Source organism: Alternaria viburni (assembly GCF_023758015.1).
Source record: "Alternaria viburni strain BMP 2772 chromosome Unknown scaffold_11, whole genome shotgun sequence".
Taxonomy (NCBI): domain Eukaryota; kingdom Fungi; phylum Ascomycota; class Dothideomycetes; order Pleosporales; family Pleosporaceae; genus Alternaria; species Alternaria viburni.
Window position 1 is genome coordinate 1042407 of NW_026055780.1, and position 26483 is coordinate 1068889.

General features: G+C 41.9%; 5 protein-coding genes across 5 annotated transcripts; 3 read left to right on the forward strand and 2 right to left on the reverse strand.

Annotated features, from left to right (window-relative positions):
* Positions 1 to 193: 193 nt before the first annotated feature.
* J4E79_006014 (uncharacterized protein) lies at positions 194 to 1811 on the reverse strand (the record flags this gene model as incomplete). The annotated part of the gene is made up of 4 exons (XM_049354889.1): positions 194 to 830; positions 879 to 1091; positions 1159 to 1575; positions 1633 to 1811. The coding sequence occupies 4 exons, from the start codon at positions 1809 to 1811 to the stop codon at positions 194 to 196; spliced, it is 1446 nt and encodes a 481-aa protein (XP_049211012.1).
* A 1151-nt stretch (positions 1812 to 2962) lies between these two features.
* J4E79_006015 (uncharacterized protein) lies at positions 2963 to 4302 on the forward strand (the record flags this gene model as incomplete). The annotated part of the gene is made up of 2 exons (XM_049354890.1): positions 2963 to 3695; positions 3746 to 4302. 2 exons carry the CDS (start codon positions 2963 to 2965, stop codon positions 4300 to 4302), a joined length of 1290 nt encoding a protein of 429 aa, XP_049211013.1.
* A 4153-nt stretch (positions 4303 to 8455) lies between these two features.
* Positions 8456 to 9385, forward strand: J4E79_006016 (uncharacterized protein; the record flags this gene model as incomplete). Its single annotated transcript, XM_049354891.1, has 1 exon — positions 8456 to 9385. One exon carries the CDS (start codon positions 8456 to 8458, stop codon positions 9383 to 9385), a length of 930 nt encoding a protein of 309 aa, XP_049211014.1.
* A 178-nt stretch (positions 9386 to 9563) lies between these two features.
* On the reverse strand, positions 9564 to 11256 carry J4E79_006017 (uncharacterized protein; the record flags this gene model as incomplete). Its single annotated transcript, XM_049354892.1, has 2 exons — positions 9564 to 10936; positions 10983 to 11256. 2 exons carry the CDS (start codon positions 11254 to 11256, stop codon positions 9564 to 9566), a joined length of 1647 nt encoding a protein of 548 aa, XP_049211015.1.
* Positions 11257 to 14487: 3231 nt separating this feature from the next.
* On the forward strand, positions 14488 to 16134 carry J4E79_006018 (uncharacterized protein; the record flags this gene model as incomplete). Its single annotated transcript, XM_049354893.1, has 2 exons — positions 14488 to 15744; positions 15802 to 16134. 2 exons carry the CDS (start codon positions 14488 to 14490, stop codon positions 16132 to 16134), a joined length of 1590 nt encoding a protein of 529 aa, XP_049211016.1.
* Positions 16135 to 26483: the final 10349 nt, after the last annotated feature.

Here is a 26483-nt window from a genome sequence, read left to right on the forward strand (position 1 = left end):
TGCTAATCTCAAGTCAACTAACGTCAGCTCGCAGCCTCTTGGTGAAACGTCAGTCACTGGTTGGGAAGGGTTCGGGAACGTCTCAATCCATGAAGAGTCGCCTGCTCTACGGCTCACCGAACGGCGCCTTTCCATTGTCGTCTCATCCCGATTCTACATGCCAACGGTGCCTCCCCAGATCATCGTGTCCGGCCTACAACGCGAAGCGGAAGTCGGGATGATCGTCGCCCAGCGCCTTCGTACTCTGGTCAAGAACCTCCGGCATCTGCAACCTTGCCTCATCGCGCTTCTTGTTCTCCCTCTTGCAACCAAAGAATGTTACCGTCGCAGCAACAACACCGATACAAGCCAGTCCGAGACCCGTACTAAACCCAGTACGAAACACCGGCGCCTCTTTAAACAGAAAAACGTTAGAGCTAATAAAGGCCCCTGCAGTACCGAAGTTGATAATTGCAGCAATAGCCACGGCCCGCTTGTACCCAGAACCGCAGTTCATCGAGACCCAGATAATCGAGATCGGCATCGCGAGATAGCATCCACTGGCAATAAAAAACATGCCGCAATACCGCACGGCCGGGTTGGACGGGTGCACAATCTCCACGATGAGACCTGTCGCGAGAACTGCCCAACCTAGGACGTAAAACAGATACCGACGCTGCAGCCACTCGCTCATGTACGCGAAGATGACCGAGAAGGCGGCGCCGACAAGATACACAGGGATCGTGTGGACCTGCGCTTGCGTCGCGGTATAGCCAAGGCCCTTTAGGATGGTCGGTTGGAAGTTCGCGAGAGAGTTTGCGTTCTCAGTCACTCCGATGTTCATCAAAACGCTGGTCACGATCAGTTCAGTTATGCGCAAGAACATACATGCCACTTACCCAGTCCAGATCTTCCAGTCTTTGAGGAAATGTAACGCCTTCTTGAACGATATCTCGTCGTCGGCAACATGACCCCCATCAGCTTTTATGCGAGCTAGCATCAGCGCCTTCTCGTCGGGAGACAGAAACTTGCATTGCTCGGGAAATGGGGGAACGATCGGCCAACAGGCTATGCTGACGAAGATAGTCACACAACCTTCGATGATGAAGATCCTAATTCACGTCAGTAGATGTACGCCAAAGGACTCAACAGTTAACCTACCATCTCCACGCTCCATACCCGGCTGTACCGTCCATGCGAGCGATTAACGAGGAAACGAACCCGTTGATTGCGCCCGCAACAATACCTGCGGTGCAAAAAAAGACGTAGCGCGTCAAGTACTCGCGCTTCGAATAATACGCGCCGATCAAGTATGCCGCTCCCGAGATGTAGGCCGACTCGGCGATGCCTTCCAGCAGACGGCAGACAACGAGCTCCTCCCATCGCTTCACGAGTCCGCATCCGATCACGGTGATGCCCCAGCAGAACATCATTACGCAAAGACTCTTGGGCCCATACTTCTTGAAGGCGATTTGCAACGGGATGCCAGCGACGAGGTAACCCAGGTTAAAAACCCACACGGCGATGTTGAACCTCTGGCCAATGAGGTTCAGCTCTGTCTCCATGCCCTGGATCTTTGCATTCCCTATGTTGGCTCTTGAGGGCGAGTTAGCAAGGCATCGCAACGATCAAAGGTCATCCAACTAGACTTACCGGTCGATGAAGTTAACCAAGTAAAGTATCCACAGCACTGGCAGAATTCGAAGGTCGAGCTTGCGAATAAGTCGCCTCTCTGCAGCGCGATCAAAGCCATGCTCGGATGTTGAGCCTGCTGGAGACACCGACGAGTTGTCGACGCGAACCCCCTTCTCGACAATGCTGGCGTCTGTCATATCGACGGGGTGTGATGAAGAACGAAGGAGGGGTGAAGTGATTGCTGCGAAGCAGATCAAAGTCGACTATCAGTAACAGCTCGTCATGCGATGCGGGCAGGGTCAAGGTTCACCGCAGACCAAACGAAAGGCTACTCGAATTACGCCCGGTCAACACATATCCCCTCACCGCGTCGCACCACGCCCTGTTCGAGCTCTGACTGTCGGAAACATTCCAGGACGGGCACAATAACCTCGATTACGAGCCGTGAAGCCTTCGGTCATGACCTGATGTGCGACGTCTTGTTGAGAAGGATCAGCGGACGTTTTGCGCTTCTTCATAACGTCTACTTCGCGATGCTTGTGATTGGATGTGGTAGGCGGAAGGATGCGCGGTCATTACACGAAAGAAGTGTCCGACATGGGGCTGGTAGGCATCGTGCGGAATTGAGCCCTCTCCGCATCCTTCGCGACTTGGCTATAAGAACGATGGATCAACGACCTATCGTTATATGAAGCCGTCGGTGGCAATGCTTCTTTCGAAGCTAGTCTTGCGGTATGCCGTTACATTATGAGTTAGCGGGCTCGGGATGAGAGTTCAGATCCACAACGGCGCCCGAGGCGGAGAAGAGGCAACCCCACCGCAGCGGCCCGCGCCAAATCTCCAACAACGCTCCAGACTCTCTGGGCGCAGTCCGAACCTTTCGTTTCCCCAAGCAAATACATCGTCGTGGAAGATCTTGTCATTATCAGTACATTCGCAAAGTCTGGATTTGGCATTGAACGGTAGTAAGCGGCAGTTCACTGAATGCCGGTAAGCACGTCGCAGCACAATGGTCGATCCGCATGTCTCCTCACCTTCATTGCCATACAGGTGGTTAGCGCATCTGTCTTTAACCAGGCGACACCCCGGTTCGAAAGCGACGCAAGCTTTGCCGTGCCGCTTCTTCATGGCACTGAAGTATCATAAGCTTGCCCCACCTATGATGTGGGTCATCTTACCACCAAGCAGCTGCACTCGTACCTCGAAGTAATATTTCGGGAGTGGAAGCTAGCTCGCGTAAGGTGCACAGTATGTTGTCAGCAATGGTTTCCACGATCATCATATCGCCGCCATTTTCACATTGCATTCGTCGCTATCAAGTCTGCAATCTCCCCAACCCATCACGGTGATGGCTGAAAGAAACCCCATGAGCCTCGCGATCGTTGGCGGCGGCATCGCTGGCCTCACGTTGACTATCGCAATCCTCACTAAATGTCCACGCATCAGTGTCACCCTCTACGAGTCCGCCGAAGCCTTTGGCGAGATAGGCGCAGGTGTCGGCTTCTCGCCGGTTATGGTTCGCACAATGGCCCTCATCGATCCACGCATCGCGGAAGCATTCGTTAAGTGTAGCAAAGGCAACACGGTTACCGACCCACCGAATTGGTTCCACGTGCGCGTGGGAGATGAAAGAAAGAAGGATGTCAAGCTAGGGGAAGAGATCTTTGTTATACCAGGGATAAAGGGACCGGGAGGGGGCGTGCACAGGGCTCACTTCGTCGATGAGTTGGTGAAGCTGGTACCGGAAGGAGTCGCGCGGTTCAAGAAGAGGGTACTTGAGGTTACTGAAGCAGACGACGGCTCTGGCGACGCGGTCTTGCATTTTACTGACGGGTCTACTGCGCAGCACAGTGCGGTGCTTGGATGCGACGGGATTAAATCGCGCGTGCGATCTATCGTGCTGGGTGATTCGGATGCGGCGAAGGCGGTCTTCTCGGGGAAGTATGCGTATCGGGGGCTGCTCCCCATGTCGGAGGCGGTTGAGATCTTGGGCAATGAGACACCAAGAACGCCGCAGATGTATATGGGCTATCACGGGCATGTGCTGACATTTCCTATTGCGAACGGCACGCTGTTCAACGGTACGACAACTCCACTCGCCCGTCAACCCGCGTAGCTAACGTACTTGCAGTCGTCGCTTTCTCCTCGCGACCCACGTGGGAAGATCAGAACTGGGTAGTTCAAACATCCCGCGAGGACATGCTGGAAGACTACAAGCATTGGATCCCTGCTGTGCGCAAGATCATGCAAAACATCCGAAAGCCTGATATCTGGGCGCTCTTCAACCACCCACCTGCATCAATCTACTACAGCGCTAAGCCACTGATCTGCCTAGTGGGCGATGCCGCTCATGCATCGACACCGCATCAAGGCGCAGGTGCGGGAATGTGTATCGAAGATGTGTACATTCTGAGCGAGTTGCTATCGCAGTGTCATGCGAAGACCAGCTTCGACAAAGTCTTCCACGCATACGACTCGGTAAGAAGGCCGCGCAGCCAAAAGCTGGTCAAAACGAGCAAGGAAGCCGGTATGCTGTGGGAGTTTGAAGGAGAAGGCGTCGGCGACGATTTGGAAGCGCTGCGGATTAATGCGCAGTCGAGAATGGCTTGGATTTGGGATCATGAGATATCCGATGACCTGAAGGAAGCGAGGCGCATCATGCAAGAAGGCTCATCGAATACTCCGTAGCCGGGGATGCTGAGGTCACCATATCACGACAATGCTCGACGCCTACCCAACAAAAACGACAGTAGTGAATGACCCAGAAGTCTACATCGCACTGAGATCTTGCAAACCTTCGTTGTAATGCTGATGTAGGCTTCAGCGCGCGCCTTCGATTGATCCTTTTGCGTGGGATGCGGAGGTGTCGCAATACCCGAAGACATGCATCTTCGCAGCCACACCGTCCAGGCTCGAGCGCGTTTCGCTTCATGTTCCGTTTTCCAAATGATCTGGTCCAACGGTAGCCGGTTATCGCTTTGCGACCAGAAACGGATGTCGTTCCAGGAAGCCGCTGGGATCGACTGTGCCGCACAGCCTCGCTACCACACTACTTTATAACTTACCCCACGCTCGACAGAAGACGATGCATGAAATCACAGGCGCGCGGCCTCGCTCCTACGCGACAAAGAACCTGGTATGCTACGCTGCGCCTAGCGTTCGCCCAGTGAGGGACGGAGAGGTTGCAGCCTGGCCAGCTACTCCGTCTCAGAAGCGTCGAACACAACCATGGTCTTCCAGATTCAGCAGGCGCAAGCGGAGGTATGTCAGTGTCCGGAGAGGCGCTGTGAGCGTCAAAGAAGACGGCGCTGGTGAGTATATTTAGACTTGGGCGACACCATCCAGCATTAGAACTCCACATCATCACGACTTTACCTTCCATACCATTGCGCATTTGCCCCATACATACTCTTTGAAGCATGCCTGTCTCCACATCTACCCCCACAGCCGTGGTTGGCGATGCGTCTGGCCGCCGCTGGGACCCAGAAGCGGTGCTCAAGCTTTGTCAAGACGGCCGCTGCGTTGGATGGGCGCCCTCACGTGGTCGAAAGTGCCGCATGCCCATACGTCAAGACAACGCACACAGGGTCGAAATGTTGGTGGTTGATTTGGCGAACCAAAGTCCAGACCCTGAGCGACTCCGGCCAAAACTTCAGCGCCTTGCTGAGCATGGCTTGTGTGTTCGTTTCCATCAATACCAAGTCGACGAGATGCTAGACCGTTGGATAAAGCGGTTGTGGGAGGCGTTCCCTAGGCATGACCGAGTAGACGAAGGGGTCGACGCGACGTCGGAGCGGGTGAGGCAGCGGCCTGGGTCTGCGATAGGTAAGTCTTCTACTGCCCACCATACAGCGAAGCCATCTAACAATGTCTCAGTCGTCGCAACGTCGGAGGCGGAGCTTGCTGCACGTGCCGAGGTCGCTGCGCTACAAGAATCGCTTCGTGATGTCAATCGCCGCCTCGAGGAGCTTACGGCTCGTCAAGCTGCACACCAAAGCATGGCGCAGTTGGAGTCTCGTGTTTCTCGTCTAACGAGATCGATCGATCCGCCTTTGTCGTCTTCGCAGCCGCCGGATATCCTCTCGAATCTGCGCATCCGAAGGAGCTTCGCACCGATTCGCCCTGTTCTCACCGCAGGGTCGGATCGAGTAAGAAGCCCAACGACTGCAGGCACGCGACCGCCGTCTAGCGACTCGTCCAGCGATTCGTCCAGCGATTCGTCCAGCGAGGCATCGAGCCCGACGGTGCCGCACCCACCCTATATGATGCGGAGGCTAGCACGACATGCGCGAAGACCAACAGCGGCCGGCAGAGAAGCTTTGTCCAGCGCATCGTCCAGCGAGTCGTCCGGCGAGGTACCGGGCCAAACGTTCAGCGAAACATCCAACGAGGCCTTAAGCGTGACTGTGCCGCAGGTATCACCAGGCTTCACGACCTCAACACCCCGTTGTGCGCGTTCGCATGCCCGCCGTCTGCCCTTCGACGATGAATGCCCCATATGTCAAGAAGGCGACCTTCTGTCCCAGTACGATCGGTCGGAGGTTGTGTGGTGTGAGTCCACATGCGGAAGGACTTTGCATAAAACATGCTTCGAGGATTGGCGTAAGCAGTGCGTAATCGACCACCGGGATTTCACGTGTCCTGTATGTCGCGGTGACTGGGAAGAGCGCTCATGCGAAGCGTGTGACCTGATGCAGGTGCGCAGGCAAAAGATCGAAGGGGATTGCGCTATCTGTTGCCATGCGATGAAGGGAGACGCGCCGGAGGGCAGGGAAGACCTCGTGTGGTGTAAGAACTCGTGCGGGCAAAACGTCCACCGAGAGTGCTTTGATAGCTGGAAGGAGCATTGCGATGCCCTTAGAGGAAAAGTCGCGACTTGCGTGCATTGCAGAACGTCGTGGCGGCGTGAGGAGTGTGATGGCTGAGGAGCAAGGGATGTGCTAGCGCGGAGGTTCGGCCATGCCTTCGGAAATGGGTTCCGATGGGAGCAAGCACCTCGCATCTTCATCTGATGGGCCTACCTCGCGCCTGCCCCAAGCGTGTATTTTAGAGCTCGAATTAGAGCGAACGTCCCACCTAGGAACTCGCCGACGTCGATAAATCAGCGCCCCTGCAGCTCCATGACTAACATCCATGTACTCACCGCGCTGTCGTCTGATGAGGGCCAAGTCCCACGAGCCAATCTCACTAGGCACCAGCGTGCTTTGTATTACGCCCATCCAAACATCTTCGCTCGCGTCAATTTCGGGAAAAGGTCAAACACCTTGGAGCCTACATCGACTTTACTTCGCCTACTTTGCATATCCTCATTCTCATGTAGTCTGTACACCTGTACAGTCTCTTTTGGATGAGTTGCTACGACTGTGCCGATCTCGCAAACGTCTGGGATCCCGCGCACTCCACACCTTGCTGAGCTTCTCGCGCACACAAGGAGAAGCTAATCACCATACATCTATCGCGCTAACACCCATGCGGATTCTCGACGTGAGGTAACATTATCAGGCGACCGCGTACCGTACCTGCCACATCTACTGTTTCGCAAAGATGGGATTCTGCCATACATGCCAGTCCATACCTATTCGCAGCTTCCTGAAGCTTCGCCAATGCGACAGTTCCGTGTACGACGAATTCGAGTGGTTTCGATTGCCCAGCTCGGTCACCACTGAGGAAACGAAGGAGCCGTTCTACAGATGGCACAACAGCGTGTCAGACCTACAGGAAAGTGTCAGTACATGCGCATTTTGCGAGGTCATCTTCAGTCATCTCAGTGGCAGCTACCACTATCAAATGAACTACAAGAACTGTGATGGAACAGCTATGTGGATACTGGCGCCGATTGGCTCCCCCATGCTGAAGGTGTTCATGGGCCTGGTGGAACCTCAGATACAGCTCAGTGGCAACTTCAGTTACACGACTACTCCAGGTATTTGACTTCCACTTGTTAGCACAAGCTCAATTTGACGCGCGCCCTCCAGACAGCTCGGTCGCAGGTTGCTTCAAGAGCCACGTGCCCATTTTGAACACATTGAATCCGTACGTTCTTCGGCAGATGGCAGCATGGGTCAAGAATTGCAATGAGAACCATGCGGACTGCTCAACATCGATGCCCGCGCGCAACACGTCTCAGCTACCTACGCGCCTTTTGGATCTTGACTCAATGCCTAAAGCGGCTGACTTCGAAGGTGCCCCAGGTGATCCACGTACTTTGTTGGAGAACACATCACTCAGGCTTATCGAGAAAGGCTCAGACAGCGAAGGCCAGTATATCGCATTGAGCTATTGCTGGGGAAAAGCTTTGGCATTCACCACGACTTCCAAGGATCTCGACAAATACAAAGAGGAAGGGGGAATCAAGTACAATCAGCTTCCCGAAACCATTCGAGACGCCATCTTTCTCACCAGATATCTAGGTATTCGATACCTCTGGGCTGACTGTCTTTGTATCATACAAGATGACGGAGCTGACTGGGAGAGAGAGGCTTCTCGGATGGCTGATGTGTACAGCAACGCGTATCTGACCATCGCCGCGACACGTGCCAGCCATTGTGGCGAAGGCTTCTTACATGCACGTAAACTTAAAGACACTATTGTCTCTTTTGCGGACGACAAGGGCTCATTCGACCTTTTCTTCCATTACGACGATTTGATGTGGTTTCCTGGCTCTATGGAATCTATCACTGACGAGTCAATTACGATGCGAAGGGTACACCTCACCTTTTTAACGATTTGCACAGCGTTCCGGCAAGCTAACGTGAGATAGGAAGAGCCCCTCTTGAGTCGCGGCTGGGTACTTCAAGAACGAATTCTCGCGACACGTACTTTGCATTTCACAAGCTACTTCATGCGGTTGGAGTGCTCGAAGCAGGTCTTTACCGAGCCCGGATTCGTCAACGAATATGGCACCTCGAAAGAGACGTCATTGGAAAGGATAGCACAAGGGCTTGAAAGCATCAAAAACGCGACACAAACCACAGGCACGCAGCAAACACAAGTCGGAGGAGTCGCGACCAGTGGCAAATATGGATGGCGCGTATGGGCCCGCATGATTGAGGATTACACATCGCGCAATCTGAGTTTTGCGTCCGACAAATTCCCCGCCCTAGGTGGCGTTATCTCAGCCCTACAGAAGCTCACTGGCGATACCTGCTTCGCGGGCATTTGGAAGAGCTGGTTTCTCCAAGGTCTACTTTGGCGCTTGCAGGATCCCAACTGGGATGAGTATGTCTTTTTCCCGAAGGAACCGCAGAGGGCCATCCCTTGGAGAGCTCCGACATGGTCATTCGCATCTGTCGAAGGAGTTGTGCTATATCTACTCCTCGAGGAGAATTTTGACCAAGGACTGTGCGCAGAACTGCTGAGCTGCAAAGTCACGCCTAAGGGGAAAAATCCCCTTGGAGAACTTACTGACGGATTCGCCAAGATCAGAGGACCAATCGCTGCTGTGTCTGCTGTGTCTTCGGGTCTATCACTCAATGGCAGAGAGTGCATGGTCAGCATGACAAACGGCAGGCTTGCTGAAGCCAGTATCTACTTTGACATCGACATGTACGACTCCTGCCAAGTCCTCATGATCACTCCTCACATGGGTGTTGCTATTATACCGGTCGACGTCGACGAAGGAACGTACACAAGAGTTGGGGTGGTCTCGGTCTACAGAATCTTTGACGCCGGCAGCGACACTCGAAGTCGCGGTAGGCGGGCACACGAGAACCGCGACAGGTCGATTTCGGCGTCTCACTACCCAAGTCCGGAGATCATCACCCTGCTGTAAGGCTCGGGGGTCAAGAAGGTTGGCCTGTATATGAAATGGAAATTAGAAGCCGTTGGTATGTTGCAGGAGTAGCTCCCGTTTAGTTAGGTCTATCAAGTCGACATGTTCAACAATAGCGCGACTCACAATCATTGGGCTAGACGAAGCAGATCATGAAAGAGTCTGTCTACATTATCATTTACTGTCTAGCCACTTCGAAATGCTCACCCAGTACGATATCAACAGCCTGTTCGGCAATTGCGTAGACTGGTACCTGATAATGAGCCGCAAGAGGCTTTGGAATGACACTCGCATCAGCGACACGCAAGTTCTTGACCCCAGACACCCTCAGCGATCCATCAACAACGGTCCCCATCGCTGCTGTCCCTGCAGGATGATAGGTGGTACTCGCGCCCATCTTGAGTCTCGCGTCGATTTCTTCGTCCGACTTCCCCGGATAGCCTGGCGGAATGTGTTCACATTCGACAAGCATCTTACCCTCGGCTGTATCCAACATCAGCTCGGACTGCATACGGAAACCCTCGCGCAAGACGCAGCGATCTGCTTCCGTGGCGCAGTAGTTTGGGTCGATGATAGGATTCGCGGACGGGTCAGACGATGCAAGCGTCACCGAGCCTCGCGACGTCGGAAGACAGCCCATGAAAAAGGTCATGATGGATGATCCGTCAATCGGAATACTAAGACCCTGCGCCTCTGCTCCGACGGCAATGTACATGAGAAGCATCTCGAGGTGAGTGCGTGGGCCATTAAGCAGTGGGTGGTCATCAGATACCGGGCCCTCATCGCGCTCGATGGCTGCCTTCAGTGTCCCGACTTGGTGTATAGGCGCGCGAACCAAGAAGTCTAGCGGCCCCCCTCTGTCGTAATTTGGACCACCGAAGAGCGGCGAGCCGATCGCTAGACCCTTTTCTGGGTTTCGCAGCTTCCAATAACGGTACATCATCAGATGATCATGCAGATTCCGGCCGACGGCTGGTAGGTTAGATACAACCGGAATGTTGTGCTGCGATAGCTGGGAAGGCTCTCCAATGCCAGAGAGCATCAAGACTTGGGGCGTTCGGTAGGCGCCCGCGGTTATGACGACTTGGCCGCCTTCGTTGAGACCAATGCGTTCGCCATCTGTGAGCTCTACGCCGACTGCCGTATTCGTATCGTCGAATAGCACACGCCGGACGATGGTTGATGTGCGCACTTGGACACCGTGCAACGGGTATACGGAGTGCGCCATCTGCCGTTTGCCATCCTGGAAGTTCTCAACCAGATCGCTGATGCCTTGAGGTCGGCCGTCGTTCAGGTCATGGATATGTGGTATGTCGAGGTTCGACCAAAGCTTATGGACGGTTTCGCGCAATGGGTATATACGGCCGGTAGAGGTGACGGATGCCGTGTGCATCGGACCGTCGTGCCCATGCTGCGAGGGATCCGCATCGGGGTCGAAGTGCCTTTCCGTGCGCTTGAAGTATGGCAATAGGCCGTCGTAGCTCCATCGCGGATCGTCAACATCGCGTGCCCACTCATCATAGTCCTGTGCATCGCCTCGAATCCATCCACCTAATACAGTCAGCTGATTGCGCGCACCTGCAGTCACCATATGTACCGTTGTTGATAACGCTGCCGCCGCCAAGGCCTCTAAAGCCTACATTTCGCTTGGGCTTCCCATCGAGATGCTCTTGAGGTGTTGTAGAGTAGTTGTAGTCGTACTGGGAGAAGTGGAGGTTCGCGGCCGCGGCTGGTATGGTAACATGTGGATTCCCAGTAGGATCGGGACCGGCTTCAATGAGTACAATGGATAGCGATGGCTTCCTCTCGTGCAGACGCGAAGCGACTACGGTGCCAGCGATTCCGCCGCCTACGATGATGACGTCGGCCATTGCAGACTCAGCTTGTCCACAGTGCGAGGAAGCGGGTCGGAAATGCCACTGAATCAGCTATATATACGGTGTAGCTCGCATTATAGCACTTGAAATAGGCGGGGCGTATGGGCGTATGGGCGTATGCAGTCAGCCGCAGCGATCCAATCATACATTCCGTTGTCACGGCGTAGCCCACATCGATGTGCACGACAGGCCAAGAGACATTGGTCAGCCGATCCATCGGTATCTTCTAACAGCCTGTTATCATATCCATCGCCCTTCCTTGTCCGCGGCTTCGGCCGGTACTACGATGTTGTGTAGGAGGATCGGCCGGTCAGGTACGCTGAGACCAAAGACGGGACGTGTGTATCGCGGAGGGCGGTGAAGTGTCGGTACACGAGACATCGCGTGATGTGAAGTATAGGACTTTGCTCGCATGTGCCGCTTCGAAGTTGATTGCCCTTACTATGTGTTCACAAAGTCAGCAAACAGCTGAGCAATAAGAGTGAGTGTCTTGAGCTGGAACGACGTGTCAGCGTCCCACGCGCGGGCAGCGGATACCATGCCGTCGATGTTTTACTGGTAATTGCCCGACTTCCTCTGCGGCCTGGTCCAATAGTGTCCATGTTGGCAAGGGGGCTTAAGTTGCTGTGCGGTAGAGGTACCAGGTGTGCTATCGGAATTATGCCTGAGGCAACCGCAAGATCCCTATTGCTCTGGCTGAAGGTTTGAATCGCGTCGGAGTAACATTGTGGAAGCCGTGTGCCGTCTCAGGTCTGGGTGGCATTGACATGCAGGGCGACTGTGTTCGTGTTGAGAGCGACACAATGTTTGACTAGCCGGATGACGCATCGGAGCTACATAACGCCGCGCCGCGTGTTCTGCCAGGCACACGCTACCCCGTCAACACCTCATCTTCATCCCCCCATCCAGCTCCTCTTCAAGGAGAACGACGATCGAGTATCCATAATAGCTGTCGGTACCTTCACAAAATAACGCTGTGGTCGAGTGTTCATGCGCGTGACGTTCGCGTCCTCAACTTGCGCAGTCGGGAACGCGACCCAGGCTTGAGCTCCGACGATACCGCGTAGCGCATGCTTCGCTCGGTACACTCTCGATATCGAATACAAAGCCCGCTGCGTACTTCGCTGTCTCGAAAACGCAGCTTGTCCGCAAGAATGTCCCGATACAAAGTCCGGCTCAGAACGACGTCCATTCTCTTCTAGGTTTCACCAGGTTTAAAGTCCATCAAAGCGGGTATCAAGGGCGTGCAGGGCATCACGCACGTTGCAGCCAACGCCAATCCCCCTCCCAAGCTTCCTGAGAGCTATGGGCTTAGACAACGTCGCATGGGTCCCGTAAACTGCAGCCGCGTCATTGCGATTATGTTCAGGCTCGACCGTGAGTAGCAATATACGCCGTACACTCGATACGGACCACCGACCATGATCCATGACAGACCCACATGGCCGCGGCAGTGCTGGTGCTGGGTCGGTGAAACGTGAACGGATCTTCCCGAGCCCATATTCGGATTTCGATGGCGCTAAACTAGAACGCTGGTTAGTCAGCGTATCCGTATTCAACGCTTCAAGACCCTCTCGCCGCTATCCGTATTCCCGCCTCCACGTATTTCTTTTCATCGTCCTTTCGCCAATTACGTCGCATTCGCCAAAGTCCGCCATGGCTCCGCGTAAGGTTCTGAGAAGATCGCATCGCAAATCTAGGAACGGTTGTCAAGAGTGCAAGAGACGCCACATCAAGGTACGCGACGGCATCGTGAGCGCGGGTACCTGCATCTGCTCGCGTAGCATTAGGGAATAAACCATACTGATCGTTCTAGTGCGATGAGGCGCAGCCCACGTGCGAGAATTGCGCGCGCGATGATCGTACATGCACGTACTCAAGGCCACCAGACCCATCTCAACGCGCGGTATCCAGCCAATCGCCATACGCGGTTCCCGAGACCACATCAGGATCTTACTTCGGAACTCCAACGTCGCATGGCGTGCCGAGTACTGTGGAACACAGCAGTACGGTGTCACCAGCCGTGACGTCTTCCGTGGACCTGTCTTTCCTCTCTCCGGCGGCGTCGTCACCGCATGGCTCGGACCTCTCTTTCAGCTTGCGACATATGCAGTTGCTCAGCCACTTCATCTACGAGACGTTGCCAAGCCTCGCAGAAACAGGGTCGATAGACGACACGCAAGCACGTGCTCTTATGCCAGCGATTCTGTCAGAGCCATATGCCATGTACCAAGTTCTGGCCCTCTCCGCCATGCACATGAGCTACCAACACCCTGAAGAAGCAGACCGACATCGCGAGGAGGCTAGAGCTCTCCAAACTCAGGCGTTATGCACCTTCAATAGTGCACATATCGAAGTCACGCCAGATAACCTTGTGTCTATCATGTCATTCTCCACCATGACTGGCTTGCACGCCCTTTCAGAAGTCGCTGGGAATGCCGAAGTGGGACCGGGTGGAGTCCTGGATGGATTCGTCACGTACATGAACTTGCATCGAGGAGTTCGAGCCATCATATCGCAATCCTGGGGATTCTTGAACCAGACCAGCGTTGCTCCTCTTTTCGAGCGAAGCACGAGTGCCATTCATCATGCCATATGTTCGAACGGACAAACAGCAGTAGCAGTGGCGGAGCGCCTGTCAAACTTACTGGACCATGCGGATATGAGCGAGGAATCTCGACAGACTTGCAGTGTGGCTGCATCTGAGCTGACAGTCGTATACCAGACAGAGCCTGACGTGGAAAAGCCGTCAAATCAGCCGCCTGGAACTGGTTTAATCTGGGTGTTTCCAATTAATCTCTCGAGCGAGTTTACGGCACTTTTGTCTATGCGCAAACCGGAAGCGCTCATTATTCTGGCCCACTACGCGGTTCTTTTGCATCGTAGACGCCGGGTGTGGCTGGTCGGCAACGTCGGCAGAGTACTAATCGAAGAGATTTCGAGATTCTTGGGCAGCTTCTGGAAAACTTGGCTCGACTGGCCGAACGAGGTACTTTTGCAACCCTAGCGCGATACGTAGCCAACCAGCGAATACGTCGTATACCATGACTCGTATTCGTCCCCATCCACGCATCGACCACCAAGCGGACTCGCCTGTCGTACCAGAGTACCTACAGTAGGCATCTCGGCGAGAGCTGTTGTATCATGTCGCTACTTATATGATCAATGTCGCGATCGTTCCAACTCACCATCCGACCACAGTCTCTCGTTCCACAATACAACACGATGCAGAACCTCACCGTCCCATTCTCTGCCTGCAATGCCAGCTCTATCCCGTACCCCGTCGTCTTTGGCGCCAATGTCACGGGTCTCACCGCTGCGCTCGTCCAAAACTACACGGGAGCTTTCGACACGTCCACCAACAAGCCTTCTCCCGCCGCGCTCGGCCTCGACTTCTGCAACGTGACCGTAACGTACACCCACGAAGGCCAGAACGACAACATCAATGTAGAGACATGGCTCCCAATCGATAACTGGAACGAACGACTGCAGGCCGTCGGAGGCGGAGGCTGGGTTGCTGGCCGGTTCACTATATCCTACGTTTTCATGGACGAAGCCATAGGCGAGGGCTATGTGGCTTCAACAACAGACGCCGGCCTGGGCTCGTCACCTATTCCTGATCCGTGGGCGCTGAACAGCCCTGGCAATGTCAATTTGTATGCGATACAGAACCTCGCCTCCAAGTCTCTCCACGACCAGTCTTTCATCGCCAAAGACGTCGCCAAGTCCTTCTACGGACAAGCCCCGAAGTATTCCTACTGGAACGGATGCTCCCAAGGTGGTCGCCAGGGGTTCATGCTCGCTCAGCGCTACCCTGAGGCGTACGACGGCATCAATGCAGGAGCGGCTGCGATCAACTGGAATGAGTTGTTCTTCAACGCTGCATGGGCGCAAGTCATGATGTCAATGACAAACCAATTCCCGACGAAGTGTGAGCTTGACGCCATCACCTCGGCTGCTGTCGCCGCTTGCGACCCTCTCGACGGCGTTGTTGACGGTCTCGTTTCCGACCCGGAGAAGTGCTTCTTCGACCCATTCACGATAGTTGGCAGCGTTCACAACTGCACATCGACCGGAAAGGCTGTCACGATCAGCGAAGGAGCCGCGGTCATTGCGAACGCTACATGGGAAGGCCCCCGGGGACCTGACGGCGAGTTCATCTGGTACGGCGTTGACTACGCAAGCGATCTCACCGGCAGCGATGGCATGGACGGTACCCCTTTCCGGGTCGCTCTTGCGACAACAACCTGCAATGCCAATGGTACATGCACCGGGTCTCCGTCGGGCCTTGGTGAGAATTGGTTGAAGTTCTTCGTCAAGAAAGACCCCGAGTGGAACTACACGCAGATCAGCTCAGTGGAGGAGTACACGCGTATGTTCAAGTCATCAGTCCAGGAGTGGTCTTCCATCATCGAGACGGCGGACGCAGACCTTTCGGAGTACCGCAAGGCTGGTGGCAAGCTCATGACATTCCACGGCTTGGTAAGTTCTCCATCCGCTACGCCTTTACTCTTGACACCCGACTAACTTCTTCTCCAGGCCGACAATATCATCCCGCACAAGGCGACCGACAACTACTACAACCGCGTGAAGGACCTTGACGCCAACGTCGACGACTTCTTCCGCTACTACCAAGTCCCTGGCCTCGGACATTGCAATGGTGGCGCTGCCGGCGGCAAGCCTCCCGCCACGTTCCATGCGCTCGTCGACTGGGTCGAGAAGGACGTCGTGCCGCAGACCTTGCCCGTGAGTTTCAACGATACGAAGGGAACCCAATTCGACAGGTTCCTGTGCCCGTACCCGCAGAAGACACGACTCATCTCGAAGGACAGCGATGCGACAAAGCCGGAGTCGTACAAGTGTGCTGTTTGAGCTTGCGACGGTGCGACAGTAGTGATAGCGCGAGGGCTGCGACGATTTGTATATAGAAGCAGTTTTGTTGTTTGTTTTAGCGATTCGCTCGCGAGATGGATAGAGGTGGTGTTCGCGTTCGATGTTGTAATAATTCAAAACCTTTGCCTTTCTGCACGATGTGTTTGCGCAAGCTCTTCGCACACGTTTGCCGCGCGAGTTCTTTAAATAAGCTCTTTGCAGAAGTTTTAACGTAATTAAGTAGTAAGTTATAGTAGCTCTTTTCTGTTTTGTATCTAGATGCGCATAAAACGTACTCTAGTACACTAATCTAATTGTTTATTAGTACTATTAGTATATACAGCCTAAAAGGTAGATATTCTTAGTATTCTTAGAATCTTTATTATTAAGTGTCTAGTAGACACCTATATATAGAATATAGATTAAGACGTAACTAATACTTATATTAATATTTATAAAATAAATCTTATTTATCTAGTAATTATAATCTAGAATATTCTCTAATATTTATAGTAGAATCTTTAGAAGATAGTATATCTAATAAGTAGAACTAAAGTATAAGGTAATAGATAAACTTATATATAGATAGAGATAGTTAGCTTTAGAAAGATATACTTATAGAAATAGAAAAACTCTATCTTACTTTATTTTTAGTTAAGAAAGCGTATCTTTAGCTACTTTTACACTTTTAACCTTTTTAGCTATTATAATTAAAATAGTTTAGAGAGTACTATTTATAAAATCTTAGAAAAATAAAAAAGTAATTATTAAACTAGTACTAGAGTTAAAGATAAAGAGCTTTTATTCTAAATATAGAATTATTCTAAAGATATTATATATTAGATATATATATAAGTATTTATAAATAGTATTCTATCTAACTATTAAGATATTATTTATAGAAAATCTTTATATATATATAAATATAATACTTTATATACTAAGCTACTTAGCTACTTAACTTTATATATAAATTCTTAGTCTAATTAGAAATTCTATTTCTAAACTATAATTATTCTAATAAGTACTTATAAATAGTAAGTCTTAGTATATATAAAGTATAGTTTAAACTTATTATACTTTATATTAGTTTATATATATACTTCTAAGAAATTAACTTATAGATATAGCTATAGTGCGTAATATATTACTTTATTATTAGCTTTATAATAGTATAAAGCTTTTATAAAATACTAACTTTATTTTAATATATTTTTTATAAGTTAAACTTAGTAATTATTAGTACTTTCTACGTAGCTATAACCTTAAGCTAAGTATTTACTATAGACTTAGATAGAACTTATAATAACTTTTTATATATTATATAATTATATCTTTACTAGTAAGTAGACTCTAAAATAATATAAAAAAAACTTACTAAAGTATAGATACTTTAACTATAAGATATATAATTACTCTTTTAGTAGCTAGAATATATTAACTTAGTACTAAAATAATACTTTAGTTTACTAAAGATCTAGAAGAAACTTAGTTACTATATTAGTTTTATCTACTCTCTTTATCTAATACGTTTATTTAATATTCTTAATATTTTCTAATATCTTTTTAGTAATATATAATAGCTAGTATAGTAGCTATACTATTATAGAAAATAGTTTATACTTAAATCTAATATTTACCTTAGACTTTATTCTACTTAAGAATACTTTATAAGCTTTTACTATATTAGATATTAATATAACTATTATATAACTAAATATTAGTTAAGTATAGATCTCTAAACTATAAAAGAAAATAAAAACTTTTTTTATATTTTCTAAACTACACTAATATATTATAGAAGCTATTATATTTACTATAACTTTAATATAGTTTAATCTTAATATAAAAGCTTATTCTAAGAAAAAGTTAAATATAAATATTATAGAAGTATTTATATATATTAATAAAAAATATAGTAAAAATAAATAAAGTAAAGAATAAAACTTACTAGGTTTAGATCTTATTTACTACGTAATCTAAAGAGAATTAAAGTAAAATTTTATTTTTCTATAATCTCTTTTCTTTATAACTTTATAGAAATATCTTATTAAACTACTATTAATTAAAGTAGAAAAGAATATAGAATTTTAATATTATAATATATAGTCTCTACTTTTAATTCTTTATTATATATTATAACTATAAGCTTTTATATACTTATTTCTTACTAAAATTTATATCTATAACTTTTTAAGTAACTATAATTATTACATCTAGAAGTATAGAAATAAATAGAAGATAAATTATTATATTATAAGCTTACTTAGAAAGCTTTCTTAAGTAGTAAAGCTTCTAAGAGCTTATCTTAATCTATACTAGTATAATTATATACTATATACTTAAGAGTATATAAAAGTATATTTTATAATATACTCTACTCTAAAAAATATCTTAGAGCTACTAGGCCTAAGCAATTTTTAGTAGAGGTAATAAGCACTAATAAGAAATAGAGAGTAGCTCTAAAGCAGTAGCTCTAAGGCTTTTAAACTCTACTACTTAAGAGTCTAGATAAAATCTAAGTAGGCTATTTTATATAGAATAACTACGTAAATTTAATACTTTACTTAGCTTATTAATAGCTACTTACATTGTAAAGTTATAGAGTAGAGAAGTTTAGAGCTAAATTTTAAAGTTCTTTACGTAATTACTACGCTCGCTACTAGTATAGCCTACATATAGCTAGAATTTAGTGCTTATAGCTAAATTTTAACGCCTATAGCTAAATTTTAGGCTTAAAGTAAGGCTAAAATTAGGTACTTATAGTTAGAATTAGTTACTAAATTAAGTACTTAAAATAGGCGCCTCTATAGCTAGAATTTAGCGCCTCTATAGCTAGAATTTAGTACTTCTATAGCTAAAAAAGAGCGTCTTTATAACTAATTTTAACGCCTATAGCTAAATTTTAATACTTATAGCTAATATTTTAGGCTTAAAGTAAAGCTAAAATTAGGTACCTATAGTTAGAATTAGTTACTAAATTAAGCACTTAAAATAGACGCTTTTATAGCTAGAATTTAGCGCCTTTATAGCTAAAAAAGAGCGCCTTTATAGCTAATTTTATTACCTATAGCTAAATTTTAATATCTATAGCTAAATTTTAGACTTAAAGTAAAGCTAAAATTAGGTATCTATAGTTAGAATTAGTTACTAAATTAAGCACTTAAAATAGGTACCTCTATAGCTTATTCTTATATCTAAATTTAGTGCCTATAGCTAAAATTTAATATCTATAGCTAAATTTTAGCACTTATAGCTAGATTTTAGACTTAAAGTAAAGCTAAAATTAGGTACCTATAGTTAGAATTAGTTACTAAATTAAGTACTTAAAATAAGTACCTCTAAAGTTAAATTTAGTGCCTCTATAGCTATATATACTCTATTATACTTATTATTAGTAGCTAGCTAGCCTAAAATATTATTTCTCTAGCTTTAGAGCGCGCTAGCTCTACCTTCTCTTATTACGTCTTACTACTTATTATCTTTACCTTTCTATCTATCTTCTTACTAAATTACGCCTTAGGTACTTTATTTTATCTTACTATAGTATACTACCTTTATATCTACTTACTTATACTCTCTCTTCTACTAGAATTATATTAACTAAATATACTTACTTTAAAATTAATATGTCTCTACTATAGACGTAAGCTCTACTACTACTCTAACCTACTTCTTTACTACTTCTATAACTTTATAAGAAGCTTAAACTAGATAATTTCTTTAAGCCTAGTAGTAGTGTAATAACTACTAGCTTTTCTAAAGACTAGAGTACTACTAGCTTTTCTAAACACTAGAGTACTACTAGCCTTTCTAAATAATAGAGTACTACTAGCTTTTATAAATACTAGAGCACTTTACTTTCTACTATATTCTTCTATACTAGCACTATTACTACGCGCTATAGTAATCTTACGTAGATAGCTAAGTAGCTATTTTATAAATTTAAAAAGAGTACTATCTACGTTAGGTCTCTTATATAGCTTATTTACTACTATACTAAGAAGATTATAGCTATTTATAAAAAGAAGAAATATCTTAAGAAATTAGCTACGTACTATAAGTAAGAGGTAACTAAAGCTAAGAGCAAAGTTAAATTATACTATAATAAGGTATAGAGCACACGTAGAGAAAGTAAAAGGTATTAGAAGTAGATTAACTTCTTAGATAAGATAGTATATAGAGCTTATAATATTATTAATAAAGCTATTTATCTACGCTCTACTAGCCTATCTAAGTTAGATAGACTAATTAGTAATTAGCTTTCTTTATATTTTAGACTTATAACGCTACCTTTTATATTAATATTTTCTTTTCTATTACTATAGAGTTATAGCTCTACTCTTTAATAAATAAGAAGCGCTATTAAATTTATAAAGTATAGCCTATAGTGTAGATATTATAAAAGTAATTATATAGCTAAAGACTTTACTTCTTAGCTATCTTATAACTAGCGCTTTTACTAGTCTTTAGACTAATACTCTACTTATAATATCTATAATAGCTCTATCTACTTACTAGCTCTAAGACTTAGCGTCTAAAATTTAAAATCTAAGTAACTACTTAAGCTATCTACTAGTATACTAAGTTCTTATCTATAAAGACTATAGCGCTATTTATAGTTAGACTAGATATCTTAAGAAATTTTACTAAGTTAAGAAGAAAGAGTAGTAAGCGCTAGATAAACGCTATTAGATTAGTACTTTTCTACTTACTAGCCTAAGAGATATTACTCTTCTACTACTAAATTAACTACTAATACTACTTCTAGGTGCTTTAATTCTAGTCTACTTTTATATCTATATAGACTATATATTTATTACTAAGAACTATAATAAGATTTAGCGCTATTATAATAAAGTTTATAACTAGAGAATAAGCTTTTAAGACTAGAAGCCTTAAGCTTATATTTAAGTGTAGATATTCTTCTATACTAGTAGCTTTTAGAAATACTTTAAAGTACAGCTTATTACTAAAGATAAAAGTAGTACTTTTTCTAGCAAAATTTTACTTATATTATAAGAAATTTAAAGTTTATAGATAAAGTATATAGAGTTACTTACTATAGCTAACACTATAGTTATAAAAACTAACTATACTAGCTAGTTTAAGAGAAATTACTAGCTAATTTATCTTACTAAGTATAATCTTTTCTACCTTTACTAGATAAGCTATATACCTAATAAAGATAATACGCTACTTACTTAGATAGCTACTATTATTAAATAAATAATTAAATAGATAGTTAGTAGGCTTTCTACTCTTAGGCTTAAGAGTAGACGCTAGTTATAAAGCTCTAATACTAAGTAAATTAATCTACGTCTAATAGCACACCTATAAAACCTAGAAAGCTAGAAGTAGTATACTAGGTATATAAAATACTTTATCTACTACCTACTACGTATCTATAATACCTAAGAGATAGACGCTAATAGTAGTAGAAGTAATTTATTTTAAACTTAGCTTAGTGTAGAGAGTAAACTAGATTTAGACACTAATAGTTAGACTAGCCTTTTACTATACTATAGAGATAAAATACGTAATATAAAGTAGCTATTCTTCTAGACTAGTAGCTAAAAGTAACTTACTAGAGACTTTATTAGCGCTATATATCTAGATAGCCTAGCCTCTTAAATTATTTATCTTTTACGTCTATTTTAAAAGTTTATATTTTATATTACTAGAGATAAGCTCTTTAGTAGTAGGTTAATTTACTTTCTTACTATTATAAGTATTAATAAAACTACTAACTACCTATAAGAGGCTTATAATTACTTTTATATACTAGTAGAAGTAGTGTACTATATACGCGTGTTAGCTATTAAAATTCTACTTTCTATAGCTAATTACTAGTAGTAGACTAAGTAAGATAGAGAGAATTTTATCTAGGTAAGAAAGTAGTACCTAGTTAATAGTATATATAGCCTCTTTAGTAAGATACTAAGCCTTTTAGTATATTTAAAGTATATTATATTAAATACTACTAACACTTCTATCTTATAGTAGTCTAACTTTATTAGAATTAATAATAATAAACTATTATTATATAAAATATAGTACGTACGTAGTAATCTTATAGTGTAATATTACTAGTATATAGTATAATATTAGTAGGCGTAGAGGCAATATTAGCTGTAGTAAGTGTAATATTAGTAGGCCTAAAAGTAATATTAGATAACTAATATTGCTTATTTTAATCTAAATTTATAATTTAAATTATTTTGCCTATAATATAACTACGTAGATAAGACTATTCTCTAAATTATAAGTATTTTAGAAACCTTATAATTCTAGAAGTACTCTTTCTTACTACGTTGCTTATAAATATTAATCTAAGTTAAGTTCTATTAAATATTAAGCTATATATAAGTATAGTTTTAGAATTATATATATTCTAAAAATCTTATAATTCTAGAAGTATCTCTTCTTAATACGTTGCTTATAGACATTAACCTAAGTTATAACCTATTAAATATTAAGTAGTAAGTAAGTATAGTCTTAGAATTATATATATCTAAAAACTTTATAATTCTAGAAGCGCTCTTATTATAACTAACCTATAGCTATTTTATTTACTCTCTAGTAATTTTAAAAACTATAACCTTATAATTTCTAAACATAGCTTTCTAAGCTAACTTACTTACTACGCTACTCTCTCTTATACTACTATCTATAATTCTTAATATACTATTAAGCAGCGCTAATAGATTAGTACCTTAGAAATAATGTAGCTTCTTAAGAAAAGTATATTCTATTAGTAGATTCTAGTTATATATACACTTAACTACTAACTACTTAATCTTTATTACTAACTTAACTACTAGTTTATTATATTTAAATACTATTTCTACCTACTATACAACGCGCGCTTACGTAATCTTTCTCTTAACCTAGTTATTTAGATTTATACTATATAGTAGTAATATAAAGATACTAATTATTCTAAATTACTTTTTAAGAATATTCTAGCGCTTACTCTAATCTAGATACTCTCTAAACTTAATCTAAAGCTTTCTATTCTTCTCTTTTATAGCTATTCTTTCTAATTTCTCTTTATATATAAGAGTAAACAATATCTTCTTTATAATACTACTATACCTTTACTCTCTTTAACCTATTTCTATACTCTACTTTCTTATTTTCTTATATATCTACTTATATTTCTTATAAAAAGTATCTATCTTCTAATATTACTATATTTAACTTACTATTATATTAGTGTAAGTTTATTAGATCTTAAAGTACCTCTTTCTTAACTTATTAGTGCCTAGTTCTACTTATATTTCTAGAGGTACTATATTAAAAGTCTATACTAACTACTAAGTAAGCTGCGTACCTAGTATATAAGAAGTAAAACTAAAACTCTTATTTTTAACTAGTTCTAGCTTATTAAAGAGCTATAAACTCTTTACTTTCTATTACTTCTATAAAATAAAGATAGTAGCCTAATTCTTAAATACTTCTATTATCTCTATAGCTCTTGCTATTTTAATTATATAAGTAATTATATTTAAGCCTATATATATTTACAAAACGTAATCTACAGTAGATTACCTTAGATAATCTACTAATCTTAGTAATCTACAAAACTAGCTAGTAATCTACAAAACTTTTATTATAATATAGTAGCTAAGTACTAAAAGTATCTAACTAGAAGAAAATATAAGCTAACCTATTATAGTTTAGTATAGTTATTAAGTATTTTAGTTAGATTCTAAGAAAATCTAGTAGTAATCTACAAAACTAGCTAGTAATCTACAAAACTTTTATTATAATATAGTAGCTAAGTACTAAAAGTATCTAACTAAAAGAAAATATAAGCTAACCTATTATAGTTTAGTATAGTTATTAAATATTTAAGTTAAAATTTAAGAAAATCTAGTAGTAATCTACAAAACTAGCTAGTAATCTACAAAACTTTTATTATAATATAGTAGTAAAGTAGTAAAAGTATATAACTAAAAAAATATATAAGCTAACTTAATATAGTATAGTATAGTAATTAAGTATTTTAGTTAAATTCTAAGAAATTCTAGTAGTAATCTACAAAACTAGCTAGTAATCTACAAAACTTTTATTATAATATAGTAGCTAAGTAGTAAAAGTATCTAACTAAACAAAGATATAAGCTAACTTAATATAGTATAGTATAGTTATCTAGTAAAATAGTTAGATTTATATAAAATAAACTAATAATATATAAAACTAATATTATATTTAACTAGGTATTTTAATTTTACTACTAATACTAATTAAAAATATACTAACTTCTTATAGCTTAGTAGAGTAATCTACTAGATTACTAAAAATAAAAGAGAATAAAGTAGTAATCTACAAAACTAATATTATAATCTACTAACTATATATATTTTATTACTAATTATATATAAAAATAAGCTAGCTTCTTTTAGCTTAGTATAGTAATCTACTAAATTAGTTAAAGTTATAGAAAATAAAGTAGTAATATACAAAACTAATATTATAATTTACTAACTATATATATTTTATTACTAACTAAAAGTAATAATAACCTAACTTCTTATAGCTTAGTAGAGTAATCTACTAAATTACTTAGAATTAAAGAATATAAAGTAGTAATCTACAAAACTAATAATATTATATAGTAAGTATATATATTTTATTACTAATAGAAATAAAAAATAAGCTAACTTCTTATAGCTTAGTAGAGTAATCTACTAGATTAGTTAAAGTTATAGAAAATAAAGTAGTAATCTATAAAACTAATATTATAGTATACTAACTATATATATTTTATTACTAATAAAAATAAAAATAAGCTAACTTCTTATAGCTTAGTAGAGTAATCTACTAAATTAGTTAAAGTTATAGAAAATAAAGTAGTAATCTACAAAACTAATATTATAGTAAACTAATTATATATATTTTATTACTAATAGAAATAAAAAATAAGCTAACTTCTTATAGCTTAGTAGAGTAATTTACTATATTACTTAAAATTAAAAAATATAAAGTAGTAATCTATAAAAGTAATATTATAGTATACTAACTATATATATTTTATTACTAAGAGAAATAAAAAATAAGCTAACTTTTTATAGCTTAGTAGAGTAATCTACTAAATTAGTTAAAGCTATAGAAAACAAAGTAGTAATCTACAAAACTAATATTATAATCTACTAACTATATATATTTTATTAGTAATTAAAACTAAAACTAAGCTAACTTATAATAGTTAAATAGTATAAAACAAAATTAGAAAAATAATATATATATATATTGTAAGAAAATCTACTATAAATATTAATAAAAGTATAAATATAAAGATAAAGATAAGTATAAAGATAAGTATAAAGATAAGTATAAAGATAAGTATAAAGATAAGTTATAAGATAAGTTATAAGATAAGTCTTAAGATAAGTCTTAAGATAGATATATATAAAAGTATAAAGATAGAGAGAATAATAACTAGAAAGATAAGTATAAAGATAGATAGAAAGATAAGTAAATATATAAGTAGAATAGTAAAAGTACAAAAAGAAATAAAAATTAAGATAACTAAATATATTAATAAAATTATAATTACTAAAGATAACTTAGAAAAAGTATAATAACTAAGTATTAGTATATAAATATTAATAAGTATTAAAAAAAAGGTTATTTTAACTATTTTATATAAAGTATATAAAATTCTACTATAAGTAAATTATTAAAGTATAAATTCTAAATTTTAAATTAAGTATAGAATCTTTAGTTAAGATAAATAGTTAAGTTTTCTAAATTATAAAGAATATTATATTAAGTAAAGAAATTCTACTTTAAAAAGTATAATAAAGAAGTCTACTATATAGTTTTTAATAAAACTATATATAAAGAAAATAATATAGTAAAGAAAGAAGTAGTATATATATAGCTATAATTCTTATATTACTATTATATAAATCTAGCTTTTTCTAGTACACTACCTTTTAAGTTTAATAGCTATTTACTTTACTATTACATTATTAGTCTTACTATTATACTAACTACTACGTTATAAGTTAAGTAATATAGTAAAGTAAATACTTTATTATAGAAAGTACTAAGACTTATATCTAAATAAAGTAATAATATAAAGTAACTAATATATATAAAAACTTAAGTTAAAAGTATAATTAAAATAATAAATTAGAAAGAATATATAAGTACTATAAGAAGAAGTAGTATATTATAAAAAAGATTAAATTATCTTAATAATACTAGGTATAGGTAAAATATATTTAAAAAAAATATTAAATATATACTAAGATAAAAATAAAGAAATAGTTTAGGGTTAGGGTTAGGGTTTAGGGTTAGGGTTTAGGGTTAGGGTTAGGGTTAGGGTTAGGGTT